Source organism: Nannospalax galili, unplaced genomic scaffold (genome assembly GCF_000622305.1).
Source record: "Nannospalax galili isolate Female #2095 unplaced genomic scaffold, S.galili_v1.0 scaffold1082, whole genome shotgun sequence".
Lineage (NCBI taxonomy): Eukaryota > Metazoa > Chordata > Mammalia > Rodentia > Spalacidae > Nannospalax > Nannospalax galili.
This window is the reverse complement of record NW_008348580.1, coordinates 2,535,753-2,563,418: the sequence shown is the minus strand read 5'-3', so window position 1 is coordinate 2,563,418 and position 27,666 is coordinate 2,535,753. Positions and strand designations below refer to the sequence as shown.

The window sequence follows — 27,666 nt, the reverse complement described above, 5'->3', positions numbered from 1 at the left end:
AAAAATTCAGCACAAAGTACTGTCGTTTTTGTTTTATGTAGTTTTGCTTTTATGAAACAGGGCCTCATTATGTAGCCCTAGCAGGCCTGGAACTCACTACATAGACCAGACTAGCCTCAAAATTACAGAGAACCACTTGGTTCTGTCTCCTAACTGTTGGGATTAAAGGCATGTGCCCTCATGCCAATAGAAATTATTTTTAAAGCATGCAATAAACAAATAGCGGTCAATGCACCTTAAGTCTCTAATGCCAGTGTGGCCATTTAAAATTTCTTTATTTATTTTTACTTTATGTGTATGAGTGTTCTGCCTGCATGTATGTAAGTGCACAATGTGCATGCAATGCCCATGGATGACAGAAGAGGGCACTGGATCCCCTGGAACTGAAGTTACAGGAGCATGTAAGCAACCATGTGAGTGCTGGGAACCAAACCTGCATCCTCCGCAAGGGCAGCCAATGCTCTTAACCACTGAGTCGTCCCTCCAGTATTCAGTATAGCCATATTTAAATGCCTTTTTTATATTATACCCTTTTAGGGCATAAAAAAAACACAATATAGGGGCTGGAGAGATGGCTCAGTGGTTAAGAGCACTGAATGCTCTTGCAGAGGACCCAGGTTCGATTCCCAGCACCCACATGGAGGCTACGAACCATCCTTAACTCCAGTTCCAGGGGAATCTGAAGCCCTCTTCTGACCTCCACAGCATTGCACGACACAGGTGCACTCACATGTATGCAGGCAATACACTCATACGCATAAAATAAAAATAATAAAAAAATAAAAAAACCCACACTATAATAACTAAAATATATATGTTCATGGAAATGCAAGCCACTAAAATATACTATTTTACTAATAAAAATTAGTAACTCATAAAATATCACCTGTTGCAAGGATTAATTTATCAAAAGCTTCTACTTCCTATGTACATATTTTTATTATAATTTTTTAAATTTTAAGCGTATGAGTGTACTGCCTGCATGTAGGAGTGCATCTGTGTCCTACTATGGCCAGGGAGATCATGAGGGCATTGGATGCCCTGGAACTGGAGTTATGGACATTTGCCAGCTTCCGTGTGGTGCTGGGAACTGAACCCAGGTCCTCTGCAAGAGTAGCCAGTGCTCTTAACCGCTGAGCCACATCTCCAGCCCCTATTATAAAATTTTTTAAGTAACAAGATTCTTGATATTTCATATCCAAAATCAATATCTCCTGTGATGAATTTGCTCTATAGTGAATATTACACATATAATAAAAATTTTAATTTATTCAGTTTCAGTTTACTCTGCATATTGTATCCTTCAATCTTTTAGATTCCCTTGTTCCTTTGGAGAAATATTAAAATACCATGTACGTTTTCATGATAATTATAAAATGAACAACAGCTGGGGCTACAGAGACCCTATCTCAAAAGAAAAGACCAAAAAAAAAAAAAAATAGAACTGACCTTAAAGTAACTCTCAGAGCTAGAAACAGTCAGTAAATGTTTCCCTAACATACACAATCCCCAGCACCCCCAAAACAGGGTGTGGAGGAGGTGCCAGGAATTCCAGAGCTTGGGAGGTACAGACAAGAGGATCAGAAGTTCAAGGAAGGGGGCAAGAGAGATGACTCAGCAGTTAAAAGCAATTGCTACTCTTCCAGAAGACCTGAGTTCGATTCCCAGCACCCACATCAAGTGGCTCACAAGTGCCTGTAACTCCAGTTTCAGATGATCTAACCCGTTTTCAGCCTGTGCAGGTTCCTGCACTCATCTGCGCATACGGAAACACAGAAACAAAACTTTTTATTTTTTGGTCATTTTGAGACAGGGTCTCCCTGTAGCCCCAGCTGGCCTGGAACTCACTATGTAGACCAGGCTGGCCTTGAACTCACAGAGAACCGTCTGCCTCTGCCTCCTGAGTGCTAGGCTTAAAGGTGCGCACCACCACGCCCGGCAACAAAAACTTATTTTAAATCGTAAAGAAAAAAAAATATTTTTTAATATTTTATTTTTATTTTATGTGTATGCACATATTACCTGCATGTATGTGCACCTGTGTCATGCAATGACCCCGCGGACAGAAGAGGCTGTCAGATCCCCTGGAACTGGAGTTACAGACAGTTGTTAGCTGCCATGTGGGTGCTGGGATTCAAACCCGGGTCTTCTGCAAGAACAGTCACTGTTCTTAAACCACTGAGCCACCTCTCCAGACCCAAGAAAAAATTTTTTAAACAAGTTCAAAGGTCAGGTGCAGTGGCACATGCCTTTAAATCCCAGCACTCAGGAGTAAGAAGCAGGCAGAACTTTCTGAGATCAAGGCCAGCATTGCCTACATATGGAGTTCCAGGCCACTTGGAGATACAGAGAGAGCCTGTCTCAAAATACAAAAGGATAGAAGGAAAAGAAAAAAGAAACACAAGGTAAGACCAGTGAGATGCTCCAGCAGTAAAGGTGCTGCTGCCTCACAAAGCAAGTTTGAAAACCTGAGTTCCAGCCCAGAACCCATGTAAAGGTGCAAAAAGAAAACTGCAAATTGCAGCTGTGTATACACATACACAAATAATTTCTTTAAAAAAAAAGTTCAAGGTAAATCTAGGTCATCTGTGCTATAAGTTCAAGGACAGCCTAGGCTACATGAGATCCAATATTAAAAAAATAAAAATAAAAACCAAAAATCCAGGTCCAGACCTTTGCAGAATGCCTGAGAGTGCCTGGATCCGGCATCTGCCCAATGGTGAGCTTCCCAAATCACACCATGCCCATCCCCCTACACTGGGACCCTGTGTGGCCCCTCACTCTAGGCATCTCTGTCCTTCAGTAGGGACCCAGACCTTGGCAAATTGCCTAAGAGTGGCTGGATCTGGCCTCCATGTGGTGGTGAGCTTCACTGGGACCACCTACAGTCCATCCAATCACCTAGATCAAAGCTTCTCTGCTCTTTAGTAGGGGCGCAGACCTTTGCAGACTGCTTCAGAGCGCCTAAATCTGGGCTCCCCTTGGCCAGTTTCCCAAATTGTGCTGTGACTGCTTGCTACTAGGGGCCTAGACCTTAGGAGGAAGCCTAAGAGTACCTGACTGGCACTTGACCTGGGCTTCTACCAGAGGCCCAAGAAGATATTACAATTCTGAACATATGCCCCAAACTCTGGTAAACCCAAATTCATAAAAACAACACTACAGGGCTTTTAAGACACCGATTAACCCCAATTCAGTAATAGTAGGGGACTTCAATACCCCACTGTCTGCATTAGGTCAACCAGACAAAGAATAAACAGACATCTGAATTAAATGATACATCAAATGGACTAACAGACATCTACTGAATATTTCACCCAAGCACCAAAGAATACACTTTCTATTCAGCACCCTATGGAACTTTCTCTAAAACTGACCACATATGGGCCACAAAATAAATCTCAACAAATACAAAGAAACTGAAATAATTCCATGCAGTCTATCAAACCACAACAATGCAACAAAGCTGAAAGAAGCCCTAGTAACTATAGGAACTCATGAGATTAAACAACACACTGCTGACTGATGTATGGGTCAAAGAAGAAATGTAGAAAAATATTCCTGGAACAAAATGAAAAGCATAATACAAAACAACAGAACCTCTAGGACACATTAAAAGCAGTCCTAAGAGGGATGTTTATAGTTCTAAGTGCCTAGTTCAAAAATCAGAAAGAGCTGGGTGTGGCGGAACATGCCTTTAATCCTAGCACTCCAGAGGCAGAGGCATAGGTAGGTGGATCTCTGTGAGTTCAAGGCCAGCTGGGGCTACAGGGAGACCCTGTGTCAACACACACACACACAAACACACACACACACACACACACACACACACACACAAAAAAAAATCAGAAAGGGCACAAAAAAAATGACTTAACATTACAACTCAAGACTCTGGAAAGGTAAGAACAAATGAAACCCAAACAAAGCAGATGAGAAGAAATAAAAATCAGAGCAGAAATTAATGAAATAGAAAGAAAACAACATAAAGAATCAATGAATCTAAGAGCTGGTTCGTTGAAAAGCTAAACAAGATAGACCCTTAGCCCAGTTAACCAAAAGAAAGAAAGTGCAAATCCAATTCAAAAGAAGAAATAAAGAGGCATCTTAAAAGGTATTCAACATAATTAGTAATTAGGGAGATGCAAATTAAAACCACCTTAAAATTTCATCCTACAACAGTCAAACTGGCTAAGATCAAGAGAACAAATGATACCAAATGTTGGCGAGGATGTGGAGAAAGGGGAACGCTCATTCAACTGCTGGTGGGATTGCAAACTCATGCAACCCCTATGGAAAGCAGTGTGGAGACCTCTTTAAAAAGTAAAAAATTAACCAACCACACAACCCAGTTATACCACTTCTTGGCACATACCCAAAGTGTATGTAGAGACACTTGTACAACCATGTACATTTACACAATGGATTTCTACTCAGCAGTAAAGAAAGATGAAATAATGAAATTTGCAGGTAAATGGACAGATCTAGAAACTGTTATACAAAGTGAAGTAACACAGACTCAGAAAAACAAACGACATATGTTCTCCCTCATTTGTGGATCCTGGCACCAAATCCTTATATGTGAGTACATACCTGATGTTACTGCAGGAACCAGGGAAGTAAAGGGAAGAAGGAACCTGAGAGAGAGCAATAGTAGGAGAGCTTTGGAGAGCACTACACAAGCTGCTAAGGGAGAACATTAACTGATGGTCCAACCCCAGCTTCAAGGCCCAAAAACCACATCAATGACTGGCACAGCAAATGACATTGTCGCAGTAGTGGCACTTTTATCTTGGTGGCAATCAACAGTTACCTTATTGGATGGAAAGCCCACTCAATGGGAAGAAACCCATGTGTGGTACTGTAAACCTCGTCAAATACACATAGCTGGAATAAGTCTTAGATCTTAGAGAAAACCCTAAGGCTGTCACATCCCTAGACAAATGCAATTTCTTACTATGTGCAAAATATGGATTCTTAAATTTACAGGCAAGTATCCCAGGCACCACCCATCAAAGCAGCTTCTTTTGCAACAGAGATTATTACAGAGTTCTACAACTGTACATCATACACAGAGATTGTCTGTGAACTGCCCAATCCTAAATGGCATATCTACAATGCAACCTCTACACCTAAGGTTCAAGGAACATAGAACAATGGATGAAGAGAACACTCATGCATCTGTCTACTCTCATCAATGAAGCACCTCCATTCAACAGCGGGCCAGGAACACAAAACATCACATATGGCCAAAACAGAGAATAAGAGTCTATAGAGTCTTCCGACAAGACTCCTATTAAAATCCACCACCCAGGGCTCAGGAACCATTGCAGAAGAGGGGGTGTAAAGACTGTAAGAGCCAAGGAGGAGGTGCATGGCCATATGGAGTCCTACAGGCTCCTTGTACCCTTCTCACATGAGCCTACAGTAATGGTGTCAACATGCACAAGACCCATGCAAACTCAAGCAGACAAAACCCCAGCAGAGAACGGTGGAAATGGACAGCAGGCCTCAATGTTCGGTGAAGAATTATTGGCAGCTGGGTGAGTAAAAGCTGACCTTCATAAAGGACTCTAGACAGACTGACTAGACCTCAGTGGATGAACTTGCACTGAAGAACATCTAGGAATACTAACTTGACATGATAGGCCTTAACACAAACGACAGAATGTATCAATTCCAGTAGGGAGGGGTGGGAGGGGCTCATGGCAAAGGCAATGTAAAGGGGATTAAGATGTTCTGTATGAAATACATAAAAATTCAATAAAATTAAAAAATAAGCATTTCATTTACAAAATAAAACAAAAACCAAAACAAAAAAATAGTAATAAAAACCAGTAACTCATCTTGACCTCAAAAGATCTTTTAAATGCAAAGGCCAAAGCTTTTCTTTTTTTTAATATAAAATACTAGAGATCACTGCCAAGTATATTGGTACTTTGCTTTCTTTTTATAACCAGAAATAAAAAATGAACAGCTTTACAAATCTTGCACATCTGTGTGTTTTTTTCAACACCCCATGCTGGGCTACATATTGAGTTCCAGGCCAGTCAGAATTATATAGAACTCTATCTAAAATAATAATAATAATAATAATAGCCAGTGTGATAGTTCAGGAGGTAAAAGTATTGCTGCACAATCCTGGCAAACTAAACTCAATCCCCAGAACCAACCAGGAAGGAAAACCAATCCCCAAAAGTTTGGCCTCTACATGCATCCAGTGGCACATGTACACACCTCCACAGACACCATAAACACACTCAATAATAATAAAATTTAAGTAATAATTAGAATCAAAAACCTGTGAAATGAAGCCAGCAAACAAATCTATTGACTAAAGGCTATAGACAAAGGCTATTCCCAGAGGTTAACAGAATACTTGGCAGTAAAATATATATTGAATATATATAAACTGTTCAACAGATAGACCAAATCAATGAGTAAATGTCATTCAAGTGCGAGCTTCTGTAAGCAAATACATATATTTCTGTTTCTCATGGAGTCTTTAATAGAAAACAGTGAAAATATTTTATATCCTTTCTCAATTCTAAATTAACTGTATATTACTAGCCCTACTAATATAACAGTCAAAGATAAATGTGTATTTGTGTATGCATATGTATGCATGTGAGTGTGGTGTGTTCGGGCTCACATGCATGGAGGTGAAAGAATATCGGGTGTCCTATCGCTCTCTACCTTATTTCTTTTTATTTTTATTTATCTTTAAAAAAACAAAAACAAAAAAAAAAAAAACAGTATGTAGCCCTGGCTGGCCTCAAACTCAAAGAGATCTGCCTGCCTTCTGAGTGCTGGGATTAAAGGCATGCACCATCACACCCAGCCTCCACCTCATTTGAGAGTCTCTCCATGAACCTAGAACTTGAGTTACAGGCCTCTGTATGTGGTCACACCCAGCTTTTTTTTTCACTTGGGTGCTGGGATCCAAATTCAGGACCTTGTGCTGGACAGCAAGCACTATGAACCCCTGAACTCTCTCTCCAGCCCCCAAAGACAACTTCATAAAGCAGCTTTGGTTCAATCTTTACACCATTCACAGCTGCCATGCCCAGTTAGAGGTTCATGAAATTCTAGCAGTCTAACAGATGTAAAGACTTTGTTGATTCTATTACAGGAAGTTATCCAAGGAAAGAGAACTTCCAAAATAAAAATAGTAACTTTTTTTCTTTTATTTTTGAAATAGAGTCTCATGGTCTCAAACTCGCCTTATAGGAGTTAATAACAGCCTTGAGGGCTGAAAAGGTGGCTCAGCAGTTAAAAGCACTGACTGCTCTTGCAGAGGACCCAGGTTCCATTCCCAGCACCCACAATGGCAGCTAACAACTGTCCGTAACTCCAGTTCCAGGGGATCCTACACCTTCTGCAGACACTGCACTTACACACATGCAGGAAATATACACATAAAATAAAAAACAATAAAAAAATATTTATTTTTTCAAAAAAAGAACAGCCTTGAACTTTTGATTGAATTTCTGGTATGTATCAGCACACCTGGTTTATGTACCACATGATTTTGATAAAAGTAAAGAAACTGCAAAACCTAAAGTCTAACATGTAATGCTACAAGTCAATACTAACTGGAAATTGATCAACATGTTAACATATACAGACAGAAAACTTTATGTTTAGTAAATCTTATATTTTAAACTTTAGTAAGACAGTATCCATACTTTCATTAGAACTAAAGTCACGGGCGTGGTGGCGCACGCCTTTAATCCCAGCACTCAGGAGGCAGAAGCAAGCAGATCTCTGTGAGTTCAAGGCCAGCCTGGCCTACATAAGTACCTAATTTCTTAAAAAGGAAATTCACAGCTGGGCGTGGTGACACACGCCTTTAATCCCAACACTCGGGTGGCAGAGGCAGGCAGATCTCTGTGAGTTCAAGGCCAGCCTGGTCTACATAGTGAGTTCTAGGACAGCTGGGGCTACAGGGAGACCCTGTCTCAAAAAGACCAAAAAAAAAGAGCTAAAGTCATATATATATGTATGCCTCTAGTCCTACCCATTCAGGAAGTTGAAGCTGTGGTCAGAGGATATGAGTTTAAGGCCAGCTGAGCCACACACCAAGGCATCAGCTCGATAAACAAAAAAGAACTTGAGAGAAAATTTTACAAGTGACTTAGAAATTTTATTCATTTTTAAAATTTTCATTTATTGCTATTAACAAAATCTAAAATACAAGCAGATAATAAATAAAAACTATGTTTACAAAGAAAGGCAATGGCTAGGTATGGTGGCACACACCTTTAGCCCCAGTACTCTGGAGGCAGAGGCAGGCAGATCTCTGTCAACTGGAGGTCAGCCTCGACTACCTGAGTTCCAGGCCAGTCAGGGCTACACAATGAGACCCTGTCTAAAAAGTTAAAAAAAAAAAAAAAAAGTAAAAACAACAACAACAACAACAAAAAAAACCCAGCTTCATCACCACTACAAATATAGAAATTTTAAAAAAAGAAAAAACAAAAAGCACTGTAAGGAGAGTACTCTGTATGAAGAAAAGGAATGACCTGTAACTGCATTCTGGCTATGATGCTACCTCCATCAGCTTACTCTAATCAAAACCAGCAATAAAACTAAGACTTAGGGTATTTTCATTACCTATGAGGGACAACTACATGTGAAAAGGCTAATAATGCACTCTAAACACTGGGTTCTTTCCATGGTTTTTAACTGAATTATTCAATATTCAATCCACATAATTTTCCCAAGTACTTTTTCTTTTATAATTCTCATAATTTTCATATCTGTCCCTCATCTACCTATGGGAGGTTGAACTGAAAGAAATCTACCTAATAAATCAAGTATCTCTTCAGTATGTGTAATATAATAATGCTTATTTGCAATAAAGAACAGATATATAACCCATATATATTTAATTGGATTAAATGTATTAAAATGGAAATAAATGAATTACATACATTTAATTCAGAGTTTTTCACTTTTATAATTGGCATTGATTGTTAAGGGTTAAAACAGGACTATACCTAAAGGAAGTTGTAACAAAGTAGTCCTAGGTTTTTCATGCTAAATTAGCAATAAATCAGAAAACTCACCACCAAACTAGATGATCTCAAAGGCCCAAAATATCAGACTTAGTCAATGGTCAGAGTGACTTCAACAGTAGTTCTTGCACATATAAAGAGTCAAAAATTCCCAAATTTACCTTACAAAATTTGCATATTTGCATTTTATTCAAAATTCAGATAACAGTCATAAAGCCCAATATTTAGATAAAGAAAAGTGTCCAGGCATGATGAATGCTGAATCTCTTCTGAAAAGTGGAACTGCGACAGAGGAATGCTGTATGATTAAGAGGGAGAAGTTATGCACTTCTCCAGAGCACAGAAATATTTTAGTTGGCTGACAATGAGACTAAAATCAAGAGGAAGTCAGTGTGAAAATCAAATTGTTCTACCTGTGGGCAAGATCACACAGGTCTTCACTTCTGCAGCCGTTTTCTTGGTTATGTTCTCTATGTGTATCTAAGGAGCATAAAAATGATTCTTTAATCAAACCTACATACTCTAATATACAAGGATTTCTTGAAATCTAGAACACCTGTATTTCTTCCCTGGACTTGAGGTTCAAACACAAGATACACAAGCGTTCTAGTTTTCTTCAATACACAGTACAGTATCCTCTGTAATTACCGTACTATGCAATAGAACAGCTGAAGTTACTCTTCTTATCTAATTACAACTGGTGCCTGTTGATCAACTGTTTTCCACCCCATCCCTTCCTCTACTATGCTCAGCCTCTGGTTGATTAACCTCTCCCCATCCCTTCCTCTCACCTGTTATCAGCCTCTAGTGATCACCATTCTACTCTCAATTTCTATGAAATCAACTTTTTGATCATGTGGTATTCAGTCTTTTTGTGCCTAGCTTATTTCAATATAATTCCTAATTCCACTCATGTTTTGGAAATGATATGATTTTATCCTTTTTCAATGACATCTTTTGTCACTAAAATGGAAATTTATGCTATGTACACTTCACAATAAAAATAACCTAAGGGCTGTCCAGATGGCTCAGTGGGTAAAGGTACTTTCCACCAAGACTAACCTAAGTTTGGTCCTTAGGACCCACATAGCAGAGAGAACCAAATCCTACAGGTTGTCCTCTGACCGCCACACCTGGACTGTGGCACATGCATATCTATACATATCCACATGCACACAAAGAAGTAAATAAATGTAAATCAGTAATTTTTAAAAAAAAAATAGAAGAGCTGGGCATGGTGACAAAAGTCCTTAATCCCAGCACTCAGGAGGCAGAAGCAGGTAGATCTCTGAGAGATCCAGGGTAGCCCAGTCTACATAGTAAGTTCCAGTCCAGCTGTGTGCTACAGGGTGACCCTGTCTCAAAAAATACGAAAAAGAAAAAAAAAAAAAAAAATGTAAGGGCTGGAGAGATGGCTCAGTGGTTAAGAACACTGGCTGTTCTTGCAGAAGACCCAGGTTCAAATCCCAGCACCCACATGACAGCTAACAACTGTCCATAACTGCAGTTCCAGGGGATCCTACAGCCTCTTCCGTCCTCCGTGGGCATTGCATGACATGGGTGCACTTACCTACATGCAGGCAATACACAAAATTAAAAAAAATTAAAATATAAAATAAAATAAATAAACTTTTAAAAGGAGGAAAAAAACCTATGAGAAATAAGGCAGAGGTGCATACCTATAATCTCAGCACTCAAGAGGCGCTCCAGCCTGGCTACATAGCTAGTTCCAGGTCCGTCGATGCCTCATAGTGAGATTGTCTTTAAAAAGGCAAGAGGGGAGGGGTAACGAACCTGGCAGTGAAGCAGGATACTTAGAAAGAATACTCTTTGCATATACTTCCTCTGACACAGGATCAAACGAAAGGGGAGACATGGGTGGCAAAAGATCCACAGCCTTAAAACACAGAATGCAGAATATTAAAGCAAACACATTCACTAACTACCATAATTACAAATCTACACATGGATTTTTTCCTAACAATGAATTATTAAATGTATACCCTGTAACTATTTTTTTAAATCAAAGAGTACAATAGTATAAAACAAGGGAATTATTTGATCCTCCAATGAAGTTTCAAATGTTACAGTATTGCATTATCAAGAAACAAGTCTCATTTACTTCTTATACAGTCCTCTGAATTTAAAGGCTGAATCAAGACTAGAGAGATGGCTCAATGTTTAAATGTGTTTACTGCTTTTGCAGAGGACCTCAGTTCAGTTCCCAGTACCTACAAGGCAAGTCAGACCTTTCTAGATCTAGGAGATCTGATGATGCCTTCTTACCTCTGAGGGCTCCTACACATGTGGTACACAAAAACATGAGCACACACATTTAAAAAAATTTTAATATTTTATTATTTTTATTTTATGTCTATGAGTGTATTGCTAAAAGGGCTGGGCATGGTAGCACATGCCTTTAACCTCAGCATTCAGAAGACAGGGGCAGGTAGATTTCTGAGCTGAAGGCCAGCCTGGTCTACACAGCCAGCTCCCGGTCAGACAGGGTTACAAAGTGAAACCTTATCCCAAGAAAAAACAAAGGGGGGAAGGGAGCTATAAATGTTGGATGAAAATCCTATTATGTATTTAGAAAAATTACAAAAACTAAAATATTTGAACTGTCAGGCATGGTGGCACATACCTATAATTCTACCTACTCTGGAAGTTCAAGGACAGCCTCGGCTACATGAGTTCCAGATCATCCTGGGATGCACAACTACATAATAAATACCTGGTTTATAATCCCAGCATCTGGGAGTAAAGGCAGGAGATCAGCCATTCATATTCAACCTCAGCTACATAATAAAATTTGAGGCCAACCTGGGATCCATGAGACTTGTCTTAACAACAACAAAAAAATAACTTGGGCCAGTGAGATGACTCAGCCAAGCAAGCCTAAGGACCTCACGGCAATTCTAGGAGGCCATGTGAAGGTGGATGGAAAGAAGCACCTCCATAAGGTTGTCTTGTGTCCTCCACACACCCCATGGTACGAATGTGCTGCTCCCTCCCTAACATACACACATAAAAAGAAATAATTTTTAAAACTTTAGACTTCAATGCAAACATGATAAACAGATATATATAAAACATTTCTAGGTTATGTGTGACATTATAAATCAAGGGATTGCCAAAACTTAAAGAGGAAGATAAACAGAATTGTCAAAATTAAACTCCTCTCCAAAAGGCAAGATCACATTACTTACTGAAGTCCAGCCTTTAATTAGACTGAAAGGAGACAGACCAAGAAATTCTCTCCACTTCTCATCCCATTCTCTTTGCTTCTCAGTAATAGAATGTCTCACTGCAGTGGCATTTTCTTTTATTTTATGCCTATGATAAGAAATAACTTTATTTGAAGTACAAATAAACAGAAAAGTATGTGGTAAAACTTAAGACCATAGTTCTAGGGAAGAGGAAGCATGTAAACCTAAAAGTTTAACCAATAAGCTACATATTAAATTGAATAATTTCTGAAAAGTGATGACTCAACGTGAAAAATTTTTTTTTTTTCTCTTAAAAAAAGCAGCTAGGCATGATGGCTCATGCCTTTAATCCTAGCACTCAGGAAGCAGGCAGATTTCTATGAAATTGAGGCCAGCCTGATCTATATAGCAAGTTCTAGGCCAGCTGGGGCTATAGGGAAACCCCACCTCAAAAAACCAAAACAAAACCAGAAAGCAATCATACATCTATAACTTCATTTAATTTTTATATTTATTAGTTTTATTTTATGTGTATGAGTATATTGCCTGCATGTATGTAAATTTTGCACATCATGCAGTGCCCACAGAGGTCAGAAGAGGGCATTGCATTCCTCTGGAACTGGAGTTCGGACAATGGTTAGCCATCATGTGGAAGCTGGAAATCGAACCCTCTGTAAGAGCAGCCAGTGCTCTTATCCACTAAGTCAACTTCCCAGTTCTACTCCATTTTTTAAAAAATATTTTCTTTATTATTTTTATGTGTATGAGTGTATTGCCTGCATATGAGTACACCCATGTCATCCATTTATTTTTAATTCTACTCCATTTATTTTTAAAAATTTTTTTGAGTGTCTCATGGTCCAGGCTGGCCTCAGGTATTTAGTTGACCTGGAACTCTAGATTCTCTTGCCTCTGGCTCCCAAATGCTGGGATTATAGGTTTTTACCACCATGCCTGATATGAAATAAAATTTTTTTTTTTTTTGGTCTTTTTTGAAACAGGGTCTCTCTGTAGCCCCAGCTGTCCTGGAACTCACTATGTAGACCAGGCTGGCCTTGGACTCACGGAGATCCGCCTGCCTCTGCCTCCCAAGTGCTGGGATTAAAGGCATGCACCACCACACCCAGCCATAAAATAAATTTTTTGCTAGCTCTAATCTTTAGTCAGAATTCTACTTCCATTGTCCACTCCTAAAATGAGCCTCAACTCCCAGTTCTTTCTGCTCAAATAAAAAACTTTTCTAAAGCTCAGTTTTTTGGGGTTTTTGCTTTTTTGAGACAGGATCTCATTATATATAGCAAACTGCACTTAAACTCACAATCTTCCTGCCTCAGCCTCTCAAGGATGATGGGCCCAGCTCAATTCTACTATTAGACATGGCAAAAGAAACTCTTAAAAAAAATAAAATTGTTTCATATTAAGTAATTTATTCCAGACAAGAAAAGGCTCTATTACATGACCCTTCTCACATGTCTCTCCAAAAGGTCACTACACATAAGGTTTTTGAATGCTAGTACATTTTCCACTTATTTGCCAAAGCTGAAGAACCACCCATAGTAAAACAGTATGTGTACCTCATGTGTTTCATATGTGATAATCTTTCCCTCTGAAGTTTGACTTCTTTTTCAAGGTAGCGAAGGTCTATTGTCAATCCTGGTTGGTCAGCCTTACAATGTTCATATTTCATTACTTTCAAAACTTCATTTAACAACTGAATAATTGTTAAGAGGTTCAACTTTCCAGCCTCATAAACGTTTCCTATCTGCAACTGAAGATCCAAAAAGGGGGGAAATAAATCAGAGATCTATAAGTTCCTATGATAATGAACAGCTACATATTTATGCTTTTTGTTATTTTAAAATCTTAAATGGAAAAATAAATCAACCACTACCTAAACATAAAACTATGTAATAATTTCAATCCACTGAAAACTGTCAAGGAATGAACATGCCACACAACATTCTTAAATCATGCAAAAGATTGAAACTAGCAGAAAAGAAATCCAAAAACAGTTGGAAAGAAAAATAAAGACTGAACAGAAACAGTAGATTTGGGAAAAAGATCACAAATTCATTTTTAACAAAAGTTGCAAATTGCCAGCCAGCCTAGCCTACTGATAAGTTGCAGGCCAATGAGAGAGACCCTGTCTCAAAACAAACCACCTGAAATTGTCCTCTGGCCTGCACCTACACCTGCACGCGCGTGTGCACGCAAACACACACACACACACACACACACAGAGAAAAGAAAAAATTTAACACGATGGAGAGGTAATTCAATCCTTATAAAGTGCCTGCTTTCCAAGCATGAGGACCTGAGTTTGATCCTCAGTACACACATAAAAGTTGGATATAAGTAGCCAAGCATGACGGCACACTCCCTTAATTCCAGTACTCAAGAAGCAGAGACAAATGGAGCTCTGTGAGACTGAGGCCAGCCTGGTCTATATAGCAAGTACCAGACCAGCTGGAGCACAGGTAGGTCCTGCCTCAAAAGACAATCAAACAAAAAGATATAGGGAATGGTAGCATACATTTGTGATTCCAGCATTGGGGAAGTGGAGACAGGCAGACCCCTGGGTCTGCTGGCCAGCCAATCTACCCTAATTAGTGAACACAGGTCCCAATGAGACCCCCTTCTCAAAACACAAGATGGATGGCTCCAGAGGAACAACACTTAAGACTGACCTCTGGTCTCCACCGACATGTGAGCACATTTAAACATGAATTCATGTACACGTACACCCATACACACGCTCATGCACACACTTGTAAGCAAACACATACACATACAAGTTGCAAATCCATGATCTCTAAACTTGAAATATGTTTCTTGCCCTACACATTGCAGTGTTTTAAAGTAATTTGAATTAGTTGCCAATATTTTTCGAATCATAAATTCTACATAAAAAAAGTTCACAGTGATTTTTCTCCAAAGATATCACTTCCTACCTTCTCTCTATCATTATAATTAATGCCTTTTGTATCTATTACCTGCCTATACCCTACAGGAATCTAAATCCATACATGTTGACTACTGTATACTGTGAATTTGGTGCATGTATATTACGTCTTAAAGTGAAATCTCTTCATAGTCACCAAAATATTTTACTTTTGTAATATCTATACTATAATCAATGCCACATATGTGGTAGATATAAATAAATTGTGCTCACTAAGGAAAAAAGTCATAGAGATGGAAATGTCCATTTGAAGACAGAAATAAGTACATGGTGCTTTTGTTGAAGAAGAAAAGTTGAAAAATATCAACTCAGTATATTATTGTATGTTGGGTAGGCATGTCCTCCAAGGCAGCTAGAACTGAACTCCCAGAGACTCAGAGGGGAGGGTCTAGAGACCAACGCTGAGAAACACTGAGAGCACTGGGAAAAAGGGGAGGGGCAGTTGCCCTTTTGGAACAGAGCTCCGAGACCACGGGTGGGATGGTGGGCATCTCAAATATGGAAAAGAAAAAGCCTATGAGAGTTCATGCCTTTGTAAGTCACCCCCTCCTGGATTCATTAACTATGCAAAACCCAAATAGAAGGTATCCTGTTGGTTTTCCCCAGGTCGCAGTCATCCTGAAATGCTGTAAAATAGCTCAGTTGCTTGAGAGATGGGTGTCACAGCCACATGTGTGTGAAAATTCTTTAAGGATTGTGGAAAGCCTAGAAAAAACTTTACAAGCCTTGGAAGCAAAAGGGGAATCCAGAGAGGTGGCCTGGCCACTTCTTTGCATAATAAAAGATTTGTTCGCTGCAAAGGCAATGGCCCCAGTGGAGGCTGAAAAGACTAAAGAGTTACTGGCAAATTCCATCTTAGCCTCAGAACTTGCAAATAAACCATGGGAGAGAGCTTAAAAAAAAAAAAAAAAAAAAAAAAAAAAGGAGATTTTTAACTTGCTTAAGGTTAAGGGATGAAGAGTCAAAGGACCCAAGGAAAAAGATAGTAATGAGAAAAAACAACCTAGAAATAAAAGTAGCTAAAGCTGCCCCTCAGATTCAACCTTTGATACAAAAAGAAAAATGTTAACAGTACTGTAGCAAGGAGAAAATCCTCCACACTGGAACTGTTGGGACTAGGAAAGACTTTCAAACAAGCAATGAAAGAACCCTCATTACATGGTTCATGAGGGTATGGGAAATGAGAGCAAATAATATTAGTTTAAGTCCTTCAGAAGCATCACAGCTGAGTTATAGCACTAACCATCCGTCCTTGAGACACACACAGGCTGTTTAATCTAGGCCAATGCGGAGGGTGGGGGGAGCTGTCCCTAATACAATGGCTTGTGCAAGGCATTAAAGATACTCAGTCATCACCAATTGAGACTCCCATGATTAGCAGGAGTTGGAAGACCATAAAAGAGGGACAGGCATTACTGAGAGAACTAGGTATGAGAAAAGCAATATATAGTGCCCAGTTCACTGGGCCAGATAGGACTGTATTCACCAGGGATATAAGAAAAAGCTATTCAACAGGGACCTCAAGAATGGTATGGCGCTTTAATGGTTTTGCTAAGTCCCTTAATGGGATCTTTGTAAAGTGAGGAGGCTTTAGTAGATCTAAGTGACTCAAACCAGCATGTAAAACATATCTGTAGAATAACAGAACAACTTGCAAGAGATATAAAAAGGACAAGATGAAAAAAGAGGTCCGTTTGGGTCACTTGAAGACACGTGGCAAGATTAATGTCAAGCCCGGATTCCTAAAGAAAAAATTGATGAAAAACCAAATTCGGTACTAAAGGGTTTCTGGAAGGCTTTAAAATCTGAAAAACAGTTCACAAAAGGCATACAGAACTGCCCCAGGGGTGGTTAAGGATCCCCAAAGATTAAACAAGGTACATTTCTCTCCTGAGAAAAGCTATGCTAGGGGTGGAGGCAGTTTTTCCCACCAGGGCCTCCCCCAGCAGCCAGGCGTGGTCAACAGATATGGCTACAGCCAGGAGGCAGACCCAGGGGCTGCCTGACCCAGGGAACCAACAGGCGCAGCAGGGACAAGAGGTACCCTCTGCCTCCTTAGCCTGGTGCAAGGTCAGGCAACTTGAACTTCTATCCTTGTATCAAGGATAAAAAGATACAAAGAGGCTTCATTTAAAGTCCTCAGAATGCAGAATGACTCCAAAGGGATAACAGTAAAGAAGTAACCAAGTTAATGCCTCTTTCCCATGCTATGGTACCCAACAGAGATCTGCTGAGAAAAAAATTAATACAAATGGATAAAATCTTTCCACACTGTGTTAGACCTTGTCTATGTTTGATTTAATATATAGTTAACCTGAGTGTTTTACAGATGTGAAACCCATTTGAAAGATATCAAGTACACACACAGACACAAAAAAGGTTTGTGGGGTGTGATGGTGCATGCCTTTAGTCCCAGCACTCGGGCACATCTCACATCTCTGTGAGTTCAAGGCCAGCTGGGGCTACATACAGGGAAACCCTGTCTCAAAAAGACCAAAAAAAAAAAAAAAAAAAAAAAAGGATATCAAGTACACCTGAAGAAACAAAGGCCAGCTATAGCTGAAAGATTTTTATAGTTGGGTAAGTACCAGGAGTGGGTTGCCCCCTACGAGCTGTTGGCCAGAGAGATCCTAGAGGTCCTCAAATTAACCAAGGCTGTTGCAACTAATGCCAGTTGTACATCAGAAAAGGTAGGTAAGGCCATGTTGCTGAACACTGAATGATGTGAGCTCGGGAGAAAGAGAGATGGAGCCAGGACTAAGCTGAAAACTCCATGCCACTGCATGGAAGCTTTCATAGTGCCAGAGGGCGCTATGCATAAGGTTAGAGGAAAAGAATCCCCTGATTCTGCTCAGCGACGGACCTCGCATGCTGCACACTATGGACATGCCAAGCAAGCAATGCCTGCTAGTGCAATAATGGCTCAACTAACATTGGTAGACAAATGTTCTAATTGGATAAGGCCCACTCCTAGTGGTGGAGCACACATCTGGTGCTGTAGAGCAGGCCAACCCTGTGTCAGGGAAGGCCATAGGCCCCAGCAGGGAAGCTGCTGCAAGTATGCTGTTTGATAAATATGGTACACCTGCTGGGATATCTTCTAGGCATTTGTATTTGCACCCATGTTTGTGTAGATGTGTCTACTTCTTTCCATTTGTCTTTATAATAGGGGAGACACCATTAAGATGGATCAGAAGCCACATCTTGAAAATGAATGATGGAAGCCCCAAGAGGTCAGTATCTCCCACAATAAAAGAAAAATCATCCTGCATCTGTCACCCCCTCCAAGGCTCAGGGATCCTTGCAGGAGATTCGTGGAAAGACTGTGAGAGCCGGAGGAACGGGTGAGTGCTGGGTAGGCACATCCACCAAGGCAACTAGAACTGAACTCCCAGAGACTCAGAGGGGAGGGTCTTGACACCAATGCAGAGAATCGCTGAGAGCACTGGGAAAAAGGGGAGAGGTAGCTGCCATTTTGGAACAGAGCTCCAAGACCACGGATGGGATGGTGGGCATCTCAAACATGGAAAAGAAAAAGCCTATGTGAGTTCATTCCTTTGTAAGTCACCCCCTCCTGGATGTCATAAACTATGCAAAACCCAAATAGAAGGTATCCTATCCTTTTTGTCAGCCCTGGGATCCCAGCGGGTGTATACGGGTTTCCCAGGGGCATGGGGGGAGGGGGGTGGTTTGTGCAACACTGTATAAAAACTGTTAAAGCCATGGCATTGTTAAGAAAATGTAGATAAATTTGCAACGAGGGAAAGGCATTAAAGAAACCATGGGGAAGCTACACATCCATTTTAAATTAGATATTGTGGTGTTTTAAATGAAAACTGTCCCCCAAAGTCTCAAGTATTTGAACACTTGGTATAAGATCCCCAGTTGGTGGTACTGTATGCAGAGGTTTAGAAGGTGTGGCCTTGAGGAAGGAAGTATTTCCTTGGGGGCAAGCTTTGACTGTTCATAGCCTTGCCCACTTCCAGACTGCTCTCTGCTTCCTGCCTATAGATGGAAATGTAACCAACCAGTTTCCTGCTCCGGATGCCTGCTGCCATGGCCCCCAAACCCCATTAATGATTCTGAGCCCTCTGGAACTGAGAGCCCAAATAAGATTTCTTCACTAAGTTGTCTTGGTCATGGTATTTTATCACAGCAACAGAAAACTGATAAGGAAAAAATGGAACTACAAGAACAAACTGGTATCAGCAGTCTGAAAACCCACAGGAAAACGCAGGTATAGCCATCACAGAGCTAAAGGAAGGAAGCCTTTAAAAAGAATGCTTGACAGCATCAAGATAAAAGGGAAGTAGACAGGGTTTGCTGAAACAACGCCCCAGTGGCTCATCTTCCAAAATAACAGACTGAGGAACAAAACCCTAAGCTTCCCTAGGTCTTAGAAAGCAACTCAACACGGTTTGTGAATGGAAAGGTAGTGCCCAAGTCACATTCTGCTCTAAAAGGTAAATACAGATGAGTTAAAAGGAAAAAAGCCAGAGTATACAAACTTTTTAAAAGGACATTTAGAGAGCTGGGCATGGTGGGGCCTATAATCCTAGCACTATGGAGGCTGAGACAGGAGGGAATTTATAAAGAATACAGGGGGTGGTAAGACAGATCAGTGGGTGCGGTAAGATAAGTCAGTAGGTAAAGGCACTTGCCACCAAGCCTGATGACCTGAGTTCAATTCCCAGAACACACATCATGGAAAGGGAGAACAGACTCCCACAAGATATCCTTTGACCTCTACATGCACACTATCACCTATACAGACAGACAGACAGACAGACACACACAAACACACACACACACACACAAAATAAAATGTAAAGAACTAATACACTACCATCTTCCTTCTAAGCAATCTTATGCTCTCTACTCTGAATGAAATAAGACTGTAAACGGTAGAAGAAACAATAAAAGCAAGTGAACACAAATATGCACACCTTTGATAGTACCCTTTTTATGAAGACTTTACTAGATATAACCAAGAAAATAAATTTTGAAAGCAGTGGAAAAACAAAAAGAAACAAGGCATAATATATAAAGTAATTACATAGTTTCCTTTTTCCTTAATAGTAAATGCTTACCTGACATATTTGCTTCTCAATTTTGTCAAGTAAAAGCTTTGGGACATTAAGAACAACATCAGTTCCATCTAAAGTATACTGGTCAACAAGACTAAGGACTGAACTAACAACTTCTCTCTCCTTTTCCAAAACCATGAGCGTTTCGCATATTAAAGTCCACAAAGACCGAACCTTTGAAAACAAAGACAAAACACAAAGTCCACACATAATTTGCAGGTATATTAAAGAAATGTAAGCATAAATATTTCTTTACCTCTAATAAGGTATTTCTGGGATGAATCCAGAGATTCATATTGTAAATGTACAAAAGCACTGATCTTATTTCAAAGGCGCTTGGAGACTAACAAATTTCTTAAGATAAACATAACTCATATAATTTTCAAAAACTTAAGAAATCTTTACACTACCAAGACAATAATTAAAATTTTCTATATTCTGATATGCCATAAATCTACCGCACAACTGCACACATCAACATGGATAAATATCAAAACTACTGAGTCAAAGTCTACAGAGAAGAATACATTACTAACTCCCATTTATATAAAGTCCAAAACTAGTTAAAACTGATCTTTTAATGTAAGCAAGGATAGTGCTTATCGTCTGGTGAAAAGACTATGAACGAAAGAGGCCTTCAGGTCACATAAGCACTGTCCCTTGAAATTCTGTCAGACTATACACTATGACCTGTATTCTTTCTAAATCTAGGTTACAGTTTAAAGGAATTTACAGTGCCAGGGATGGAGCTCAGTGGGTAGAATGCTTGCCCCAGCACCACATACCTCAGGAATGTATGATGGAACATGCCTTACATGCCTTAATCCCAGCACACAGGAGGTAGAAGCAGGAGGATCAGAAACTCAAGGTCATCCTCTCCTACACAGTGAGTTTGAGGTCAGCTTCGGCTACATGACACCTTCTCTCAAACTTTACAGGGCTGGAGAAACAGTTCAGTGGTTAAGAGTACAGGGGCTCTTGCAGAGTACCCAGGTTCAGTTCGCAACACCCACATGGCAGCTAACATCTGTCTGTAACTCCAGTTCCAGGGATCTGACACATTCCATGGGTTTACACACATGTGGTACACTTATGTACATACAAGCAAAATATCATATACATAAAATATTTTATGTATATCATATATATGTATATTTTATAAAATAAGTTTTATAAAAAAGTGGGAAAATGGTAAACTATGATAATTATATCCATGTTAATGTCTGTCTTCCTGAATGTTACAATGTATTAAACACGAGGCTAGAGATGGGTCACCAGTTAAAAGTTTGTACTGCTTTTGCAGAGAACCTGGATTCAGTTCCCAGTGTCTACATCAAGTGGCTCACAACCTGGTAACTCCGGCTCCAGGTAGATCTCACACCTCTAGCCTCCGTGGGCACTTGCACTCACAAGCACAGACACACACATATATGTAATTTAAAAAAAAAAAGCCGAGTACGGTGGAGCACACACCTTTAGTCCCACCACTTGGGAGGTAGAGGCAGGCAGATCTCTGTGAGATTGAGGCCATTCTCGTCTACATAGTGAGTTCCAGGCCAGCTGGGGCTACAGGGAGACCCTGTCTCAAAAAGCCCAGAACAAAAGAAAAAAATTAGGGCTCAGAAAGTAAAGGCACACAACGCTAAGACTAAGTTCAACCCCCAGAACCCACATGATGAGAAAACTGACTCTACAAATTGTATTCTGACCTCCACATGTATCCAGGTGTGACATGGGTGCACTTACATACATGGACGCAATAGGCTCATAGACATAAAATAAAAAAATGGAAGGAAGGAAGGAAGGAAGGAGGGAGGGAAAAAGAAAGAAAGAGACAGAGAGAGAGAGAAAGAAAGAAAGAGAGAGAGAGAGAGAAAGAAAGAAAGAAAGAAAGAAAGAAAGAAAGAAAGAAAGAAAGAAAGAAAGAAAGAAAGAAAGAAAGAAAAAAGAAAGAAAAGAAAGAAAAGAAAAAGGACAGGACAGGACAGGACTAGGCATAACTCAGAAAACGGGCTGAATTCCAAATTTGAGACCAGTTACGCAGTGAAACTTTGTCCAAAAAAACAAGTTATCTTACCTTTTGAATTTTCTCTTGAGTATTACTTTGGTCATCACAGGGTTCCATTCTATAAAAATTAAACAATTTAACTAGTTATAATAAAATCACATTTAAAAAAAAAAAAGCACACGTAAGCTGGGCATGGTGGCACACACCTTTAGTCCCAGCACTCAGGAGGCGGATGCAGGCAGATCTCTCTAAATTCAAGGCCATCCTGGTCTACATAGCAAATTTCAGGCCAGCTGGGGCTACAGAAGAGACCCTGTCTCAAAAAGACCAAAAAAAATCACATGGTAATTTCAAAAACAAAACACTAATTAGTCTGCAAACTTGACCACAGTCATTCCAATTAAAATAATAATACTCAAGTTCAAAGCAACAATGATTTTTAGAAGAACTGTACTAGGAGTCAACCATGTTCTAGTCCTGGCATCACCATCTAATGACATGTGACCTTACTAATGTTTCTAGTACTGTTTTCTCACCTGTAAAATTCAAGATATAAACTACTACCTAAGGTCAATTCCAGCTTTAAAAGTCACTTACTTTTTAATTTGGTTTTGTAGTCCCATGCATTCTGATCTCAAATTTCGTAGTTGCTTAACTGACAGTCTGTAAGAACACACAGAAAATGACAATTATACTTTCAATATAATTAACTGAGTATTTTCTTTTTCTATCTTTGCTCAAAGCCTCTGAGAACACCCAACAGCTGGCTAGAGGACTCTCTACCAGAGCTACTGCGAGCTACCACAGCTTCTGGGCTGGTGTGCCCTAAGACTTCTTTGAGCAGAATGGTGGAGTCAGGAAGGAGGAGTCTGCTCCGTCACCTTTGTCTCTAGGTGGTAAAATGAAACTCTCTCTAACAGGCAGCACTTCAGTTTTCAGGCAACTTCAAAACATTCTATAGCTTAAAAAATAAGAAAAAAAAATATTTTAAAAAGATATCTTACTCTAATGTTTACAATCGTAAAATGGAGAGGGAACAGTAAGATGGGTTCCACAGGGAAAAGCCCTTGCCCCTTAAGTCTAGCAAACGGAATTTAGTCCCGAGAACCCACATGGCGAAAGGAGAAAACCAATTTCCAAAAGCTGTTTCTCTCTCTCTCTCTCTCTCTCTCTCTCTCTCTCTCTCTCTCTCTCTCTCTTTAAAAAAAACAGGTTTTTTGGTTTTTGTTTTTTAGAGAGAGGGTCTTAAACAGAGAGGGTCTCACTTGTGTAGCCCTGACTAGAACTTGCTATGTAGACCAGGCTGACCTCAAACTCAAGAGATCTGCCTGCCTCTGCTTCCCAAGTGCTGAGATTAAAGGTGTGCACCATCATGCCTACAAATGTTTAAACTTGTCTGAAAAAAAAAAAAGTTAAGACATGGGCTACAGAGATGGTTCAGCGGTTAAGATCACTGGCTGCTCTTACAGAAGACCCGGGTTCAGTTCCTAGTACCCACATGGTGGCAAACAACCCATCTGTAACTCAAATTCCAGGGGAATCCCCACACCATCTTCTGACCTCTGCGGGCATTGCAGTACACGGGTGCACCTAGCTACATACAGGCAATACACTCATACACAAAAATAAAAATAATAAATCCATAAACAAATTTTTTTTTTTAATTAAACAGTTGGGCATGATGGCATGCTCCTTTAATCCCAGTACTTGGGAGACAGAGGCAGGTAGATCTCCATGAGATCTTAGCCAGTCTGGTCTACATAGTGAGTTCTAGGCCACCGGGGGCTACAACAAGACCCTGCCTCAAAAAAAGACTTAAAAATAAGTAAAGGAGGCGTGTGGGTGGTACAGACCCTGCATAACTCGTGTGGGCCTCTGCCCTGGGAGTTCAGGGGAGGGCAGCCAGGAGATGGCTGCTACCGCCCACATCCACCTCTCTTCCCAACATCTGCTCCTACAAGTGGCCACTGTACAGAACACCCATTGACACTCAGTCATCATTTAAGTGATAAACTAGGCATAGTGGAGAAGGGACTTGGCAATTTGAGAGAGGGGAGATGGATAAGGACCCAAGATGGTAGTAGCTCTCAGCAAAACACAACTCTGAAAAACTCTGTGCTAAGTCAACCAGTTCAAGAACCCCTTGAGGTGCTGGAGAGATGGCTCAGTGGTTAAGAGCACTGACTGCTCTTGCAGAGGACCTGGGTTCAATTCCCAGCACTCCACATGGCGGCTATGAACTGTCCTTAACTCCAGTTCCAGGGGAATCCGAAGCCCTCTTCTGACCTCCATGGCACTGCACGACATGGGTGCACTCACATACATGCAGACAATACACTCATACACATAAACTAAAAATAATAAAGATTTTTTTAAAAATTTAAAAAAAGAAACCGGTTGAACCAGGGGTTCTTGTATGGTGACTGTGCTATGTGGTACCCTGGGACAGCCCAGTAACCTGCATACACTGGGGCTGCAAAGAACTGACTCTGATGAGGAAATGCAAGGATTTCTGATCTCTGAGGAAAAGAGAAGTCCCTACATGACAATCCTAGGCAGTGTGCAGGAGAAAACAGAAAATGAGTGAAAATTCCATTCGAAGAAACCTGGGTGTATTCTGACCCAAAACCACTTATAAAGGAAAAGGTGGGTGCCCTTACTTTGGCCAATCGGCATGTAAGAATTACAGATTACAGAGCAGGGTGTGGTGGCGCACACCTTTGATCCCAGCACTTGGGAGTCAGAGGCAGGCAGATCTCCGAGTTCAAGGCCAGCCTGGTCTACCCAGTAAGTTCCAGGCCAGCTAGGGCTGCGAGGAGACCCTGTTTCAAAATAACCAAAGGAAAGATAGATGGGATTTTTGATTACTAATAGAGGTCATGAAGTAGGAAGTGGTGTGGAGGGCAAGGAGGATAGAGACGGGAGGGGTCTAAACATGATCAAAATACAGTGTATGAAATTCTTGAATCAATAAACTTTTTTTTTTTTTTTTTTGGTTTTTTTGAGACAGGTCTCCCTATAGCCCCAACTGGCCTGGAACTCACTTTGTAGACCAGGCTGGCCTTGAACTCACAGAGATGTGCCTGAGTGCTGGGACTAAAGGCATGCGCCACCACACTCAGGTGAATCAATGAACATAAAAGAATAAAATTGGCCAGGTGTGGTGATGTACGCCTTTAATCCCAGTACTTGGGAGGCAGAGGTAGGTGGATCTTTGTGAGTTCGAAGCCAGCCTGGTCTACATAGTGAGTTCCAGGCCAGCTGGGGCTACAGGGAGACCCTGTCTCAAAAAACAAAACAAAAAAAAAAGAATAAAATTAAAAGAAAAATTAAACTTTTTATCTAAAGAGGTATTTTCTTTTTCTCTAAACATTCATTTATATCTCATGCTTCAAATTTTAAAGTACTTTCTTCAGACGTTTAAAATAAAAAACTAGGCCAAAGACATAGCTCTTGCCTCCAAGCCTAATAACCTGAATTCTATCCCTGAGACTCACATGGTAGGAGAGAACAGACTCCTGCTGGTTTTCCTCTGATCTCTACAGGAGCACTGTGCCATGCACATGCCCACACCCACTCACACACAAAATGTTAAAAAAATTAAAATGCAAAATTAATAGCCAAAGATTTGAAGTAGGCATGGATTATTTCTCTGCTTACTTACATTGATGACATTTACTAAAAAGAAAACTATTTTCTAATTTCAAATTACTTACTGTGCATTTTCCTGATATTTCTGGGTAACATAATGTTCTCTTTGCAAAATACGTAAAAATCTGTTACGTGCTACATGGCATCTGGTAATGCACTTGTGCATATCTTGTGGCTTTACGTTAAATGTTTCTGCAAAATGTGGAGAAGAATCTATATGGAAGATAAGATCACAGAAAACATCACCATTAGCTTACCTATGCTTCTAGTAAGGCCAACAGAGGGAACAAAACTGCTGCCATTTTATCAGCCAATTCACTGTTGCTAAGGACCACAGTAAATGCTAAGAAGAATCCAGTCCAGGTTTTTAATCTATAAATCTATTGTTTTTAAAATATTTTATTATTTTTATTTTATGTGTATGAGTATGTATGCCTACATGTAAGTAAGTGCACCCATGTCGTGCAATGCCCTTGGAGGTAAGAGGAGGCTGTCAGATTTCCCTGGAACTAGAGTTATAGACAGTTGTTAGCCACAATATGGGTGCTGGGACTCAAACCCAGGTCCTCTGCAAGAGCAGCCTGTGCTCTTAACTGCTGTGCCATCTCTCCAGCCCTATAAATCCTGTTGTAACATGGATCCACACAGTAACGATAATGATATTCTGCAAAGCAGGGTACCTATCTATAGTGCACATAACACAACTTATCCACATCCCGGCATGTCACACAGAAACTTCCACATCTAATTACTTAATAGGAATTAATTCATTGAATTTAGAAGTCACCTAAGACATTTAAAATCTTGACTAGAATTGCTTTAAATCAGAAATATGGCAAGCTATGTTCAGAAACCTTAATATACAAAAAACCCTTATTAAATCCAAATACATAATTGGGCATGGTGGTGCACACTTGTAATCCTGACACTAGGGAGGCAGAGGTAGGAGGATTAAGAGCTTTTCCTAGTTACTTTCTGTTGCTGTTATAAAATACTGACCAAGGGGCTGGAGAGTAGGTTCCATGGTTAAAAGCAATGGCTGCTCCTGCAGATGACCCAGGTTCGATTCCCAGCACCCACACGATAGCTAACAACTGTCTTTAACTCCAGTCCCAGGTGAATCCAATGGAGGTGCTGCACAACACAGGTGCACTCACATACATGCAGGCAATACACTCATACACATAAAAACTAATATTTTTTTAAAAAAACCATTGACCAAAATCAATTTAGAGGTGAAGGGGTTTATTTCATCTGAGTCTTCCAAGTGAGTCTATCACCGAGAGAAGTCACTGAAGGAACTGAAGCAGAGACCACGGAGGAACACACTTACTGGCTTGCTCCACTTTTTTTCTTTATAGCCCAGGCCCACCTGCCCAGGGATGGCACTGCCCACAGTGTGCTGGGCCCTCCCACACCAATCAGCAATTAAGAAAATGTCTCACAGACATGACCACAGCCAACACGATGACGAAAACTACTCAACTGAGGATCCCTCTTCCCAGGTGACTCTAGTTTGTGTCAAGTTGACAAAAACTAACCAGCAAGTGCTCAAGGCCAGCATTGGCAACAGAGTAAGAGTCTGAGGCCAGCCTGGGCTACATGAGCCCCAGCTCTAAACAAAACAAAACAATGAAAAATCCAAACATATATAATTAATATAAAACAGTTTAGGTTACACGCAATTGGAACAAATCATCTACTTACAAGGAAATTGGCTGAATGTTAATGT

General features: G+C 40.3%; 1 protein-coding gene across 1 annotated transcript in view; it reads right to left on the bottom strand.

Annotated features, from left to right (window-relative positions):
* Haus6 (HAUS augmin like complex subunit 6) overlaps positions 1-27,666 on the bottom strand; it is a 51,983-nt gene that overhangs the window by 11,881 nt on the left and 12,436 nt on the right. The window contains exons 5-12 of the mRNA XM_008845545.3: positions 26,000-26,147; positions 22,881-22,946; positions 22,353-22,401; positions 20,279-20,449; positions 13,801-13,994; positions 12,227-12,353; positions 10,812-10,914; positions 9,431-9,497 (exon numbers count right to left, since the gene is read on the bottom strand). Of these exons, the coding sequence (XP_008843767.1) occupies positions 9,431-9,497; positions 10,812-10,914; positions 12,227-12,353; positions 13,801-13,994; positions 20,279-20,449; positions 22,353-22,401; positions 22,881-22,946; positions 26,000-26,147 (925 nt within the window). The remainder of the gene's footprint in view (positions 1-9,430; positions 9,498-10,811; positions 10,915-12,226; positions 12,354-13,800; positions 13,995-20,278; positions 20,450-22,352; positions 22,402-22,880; positions 22,947-25,999; positions 26,148-27,666) is intronic.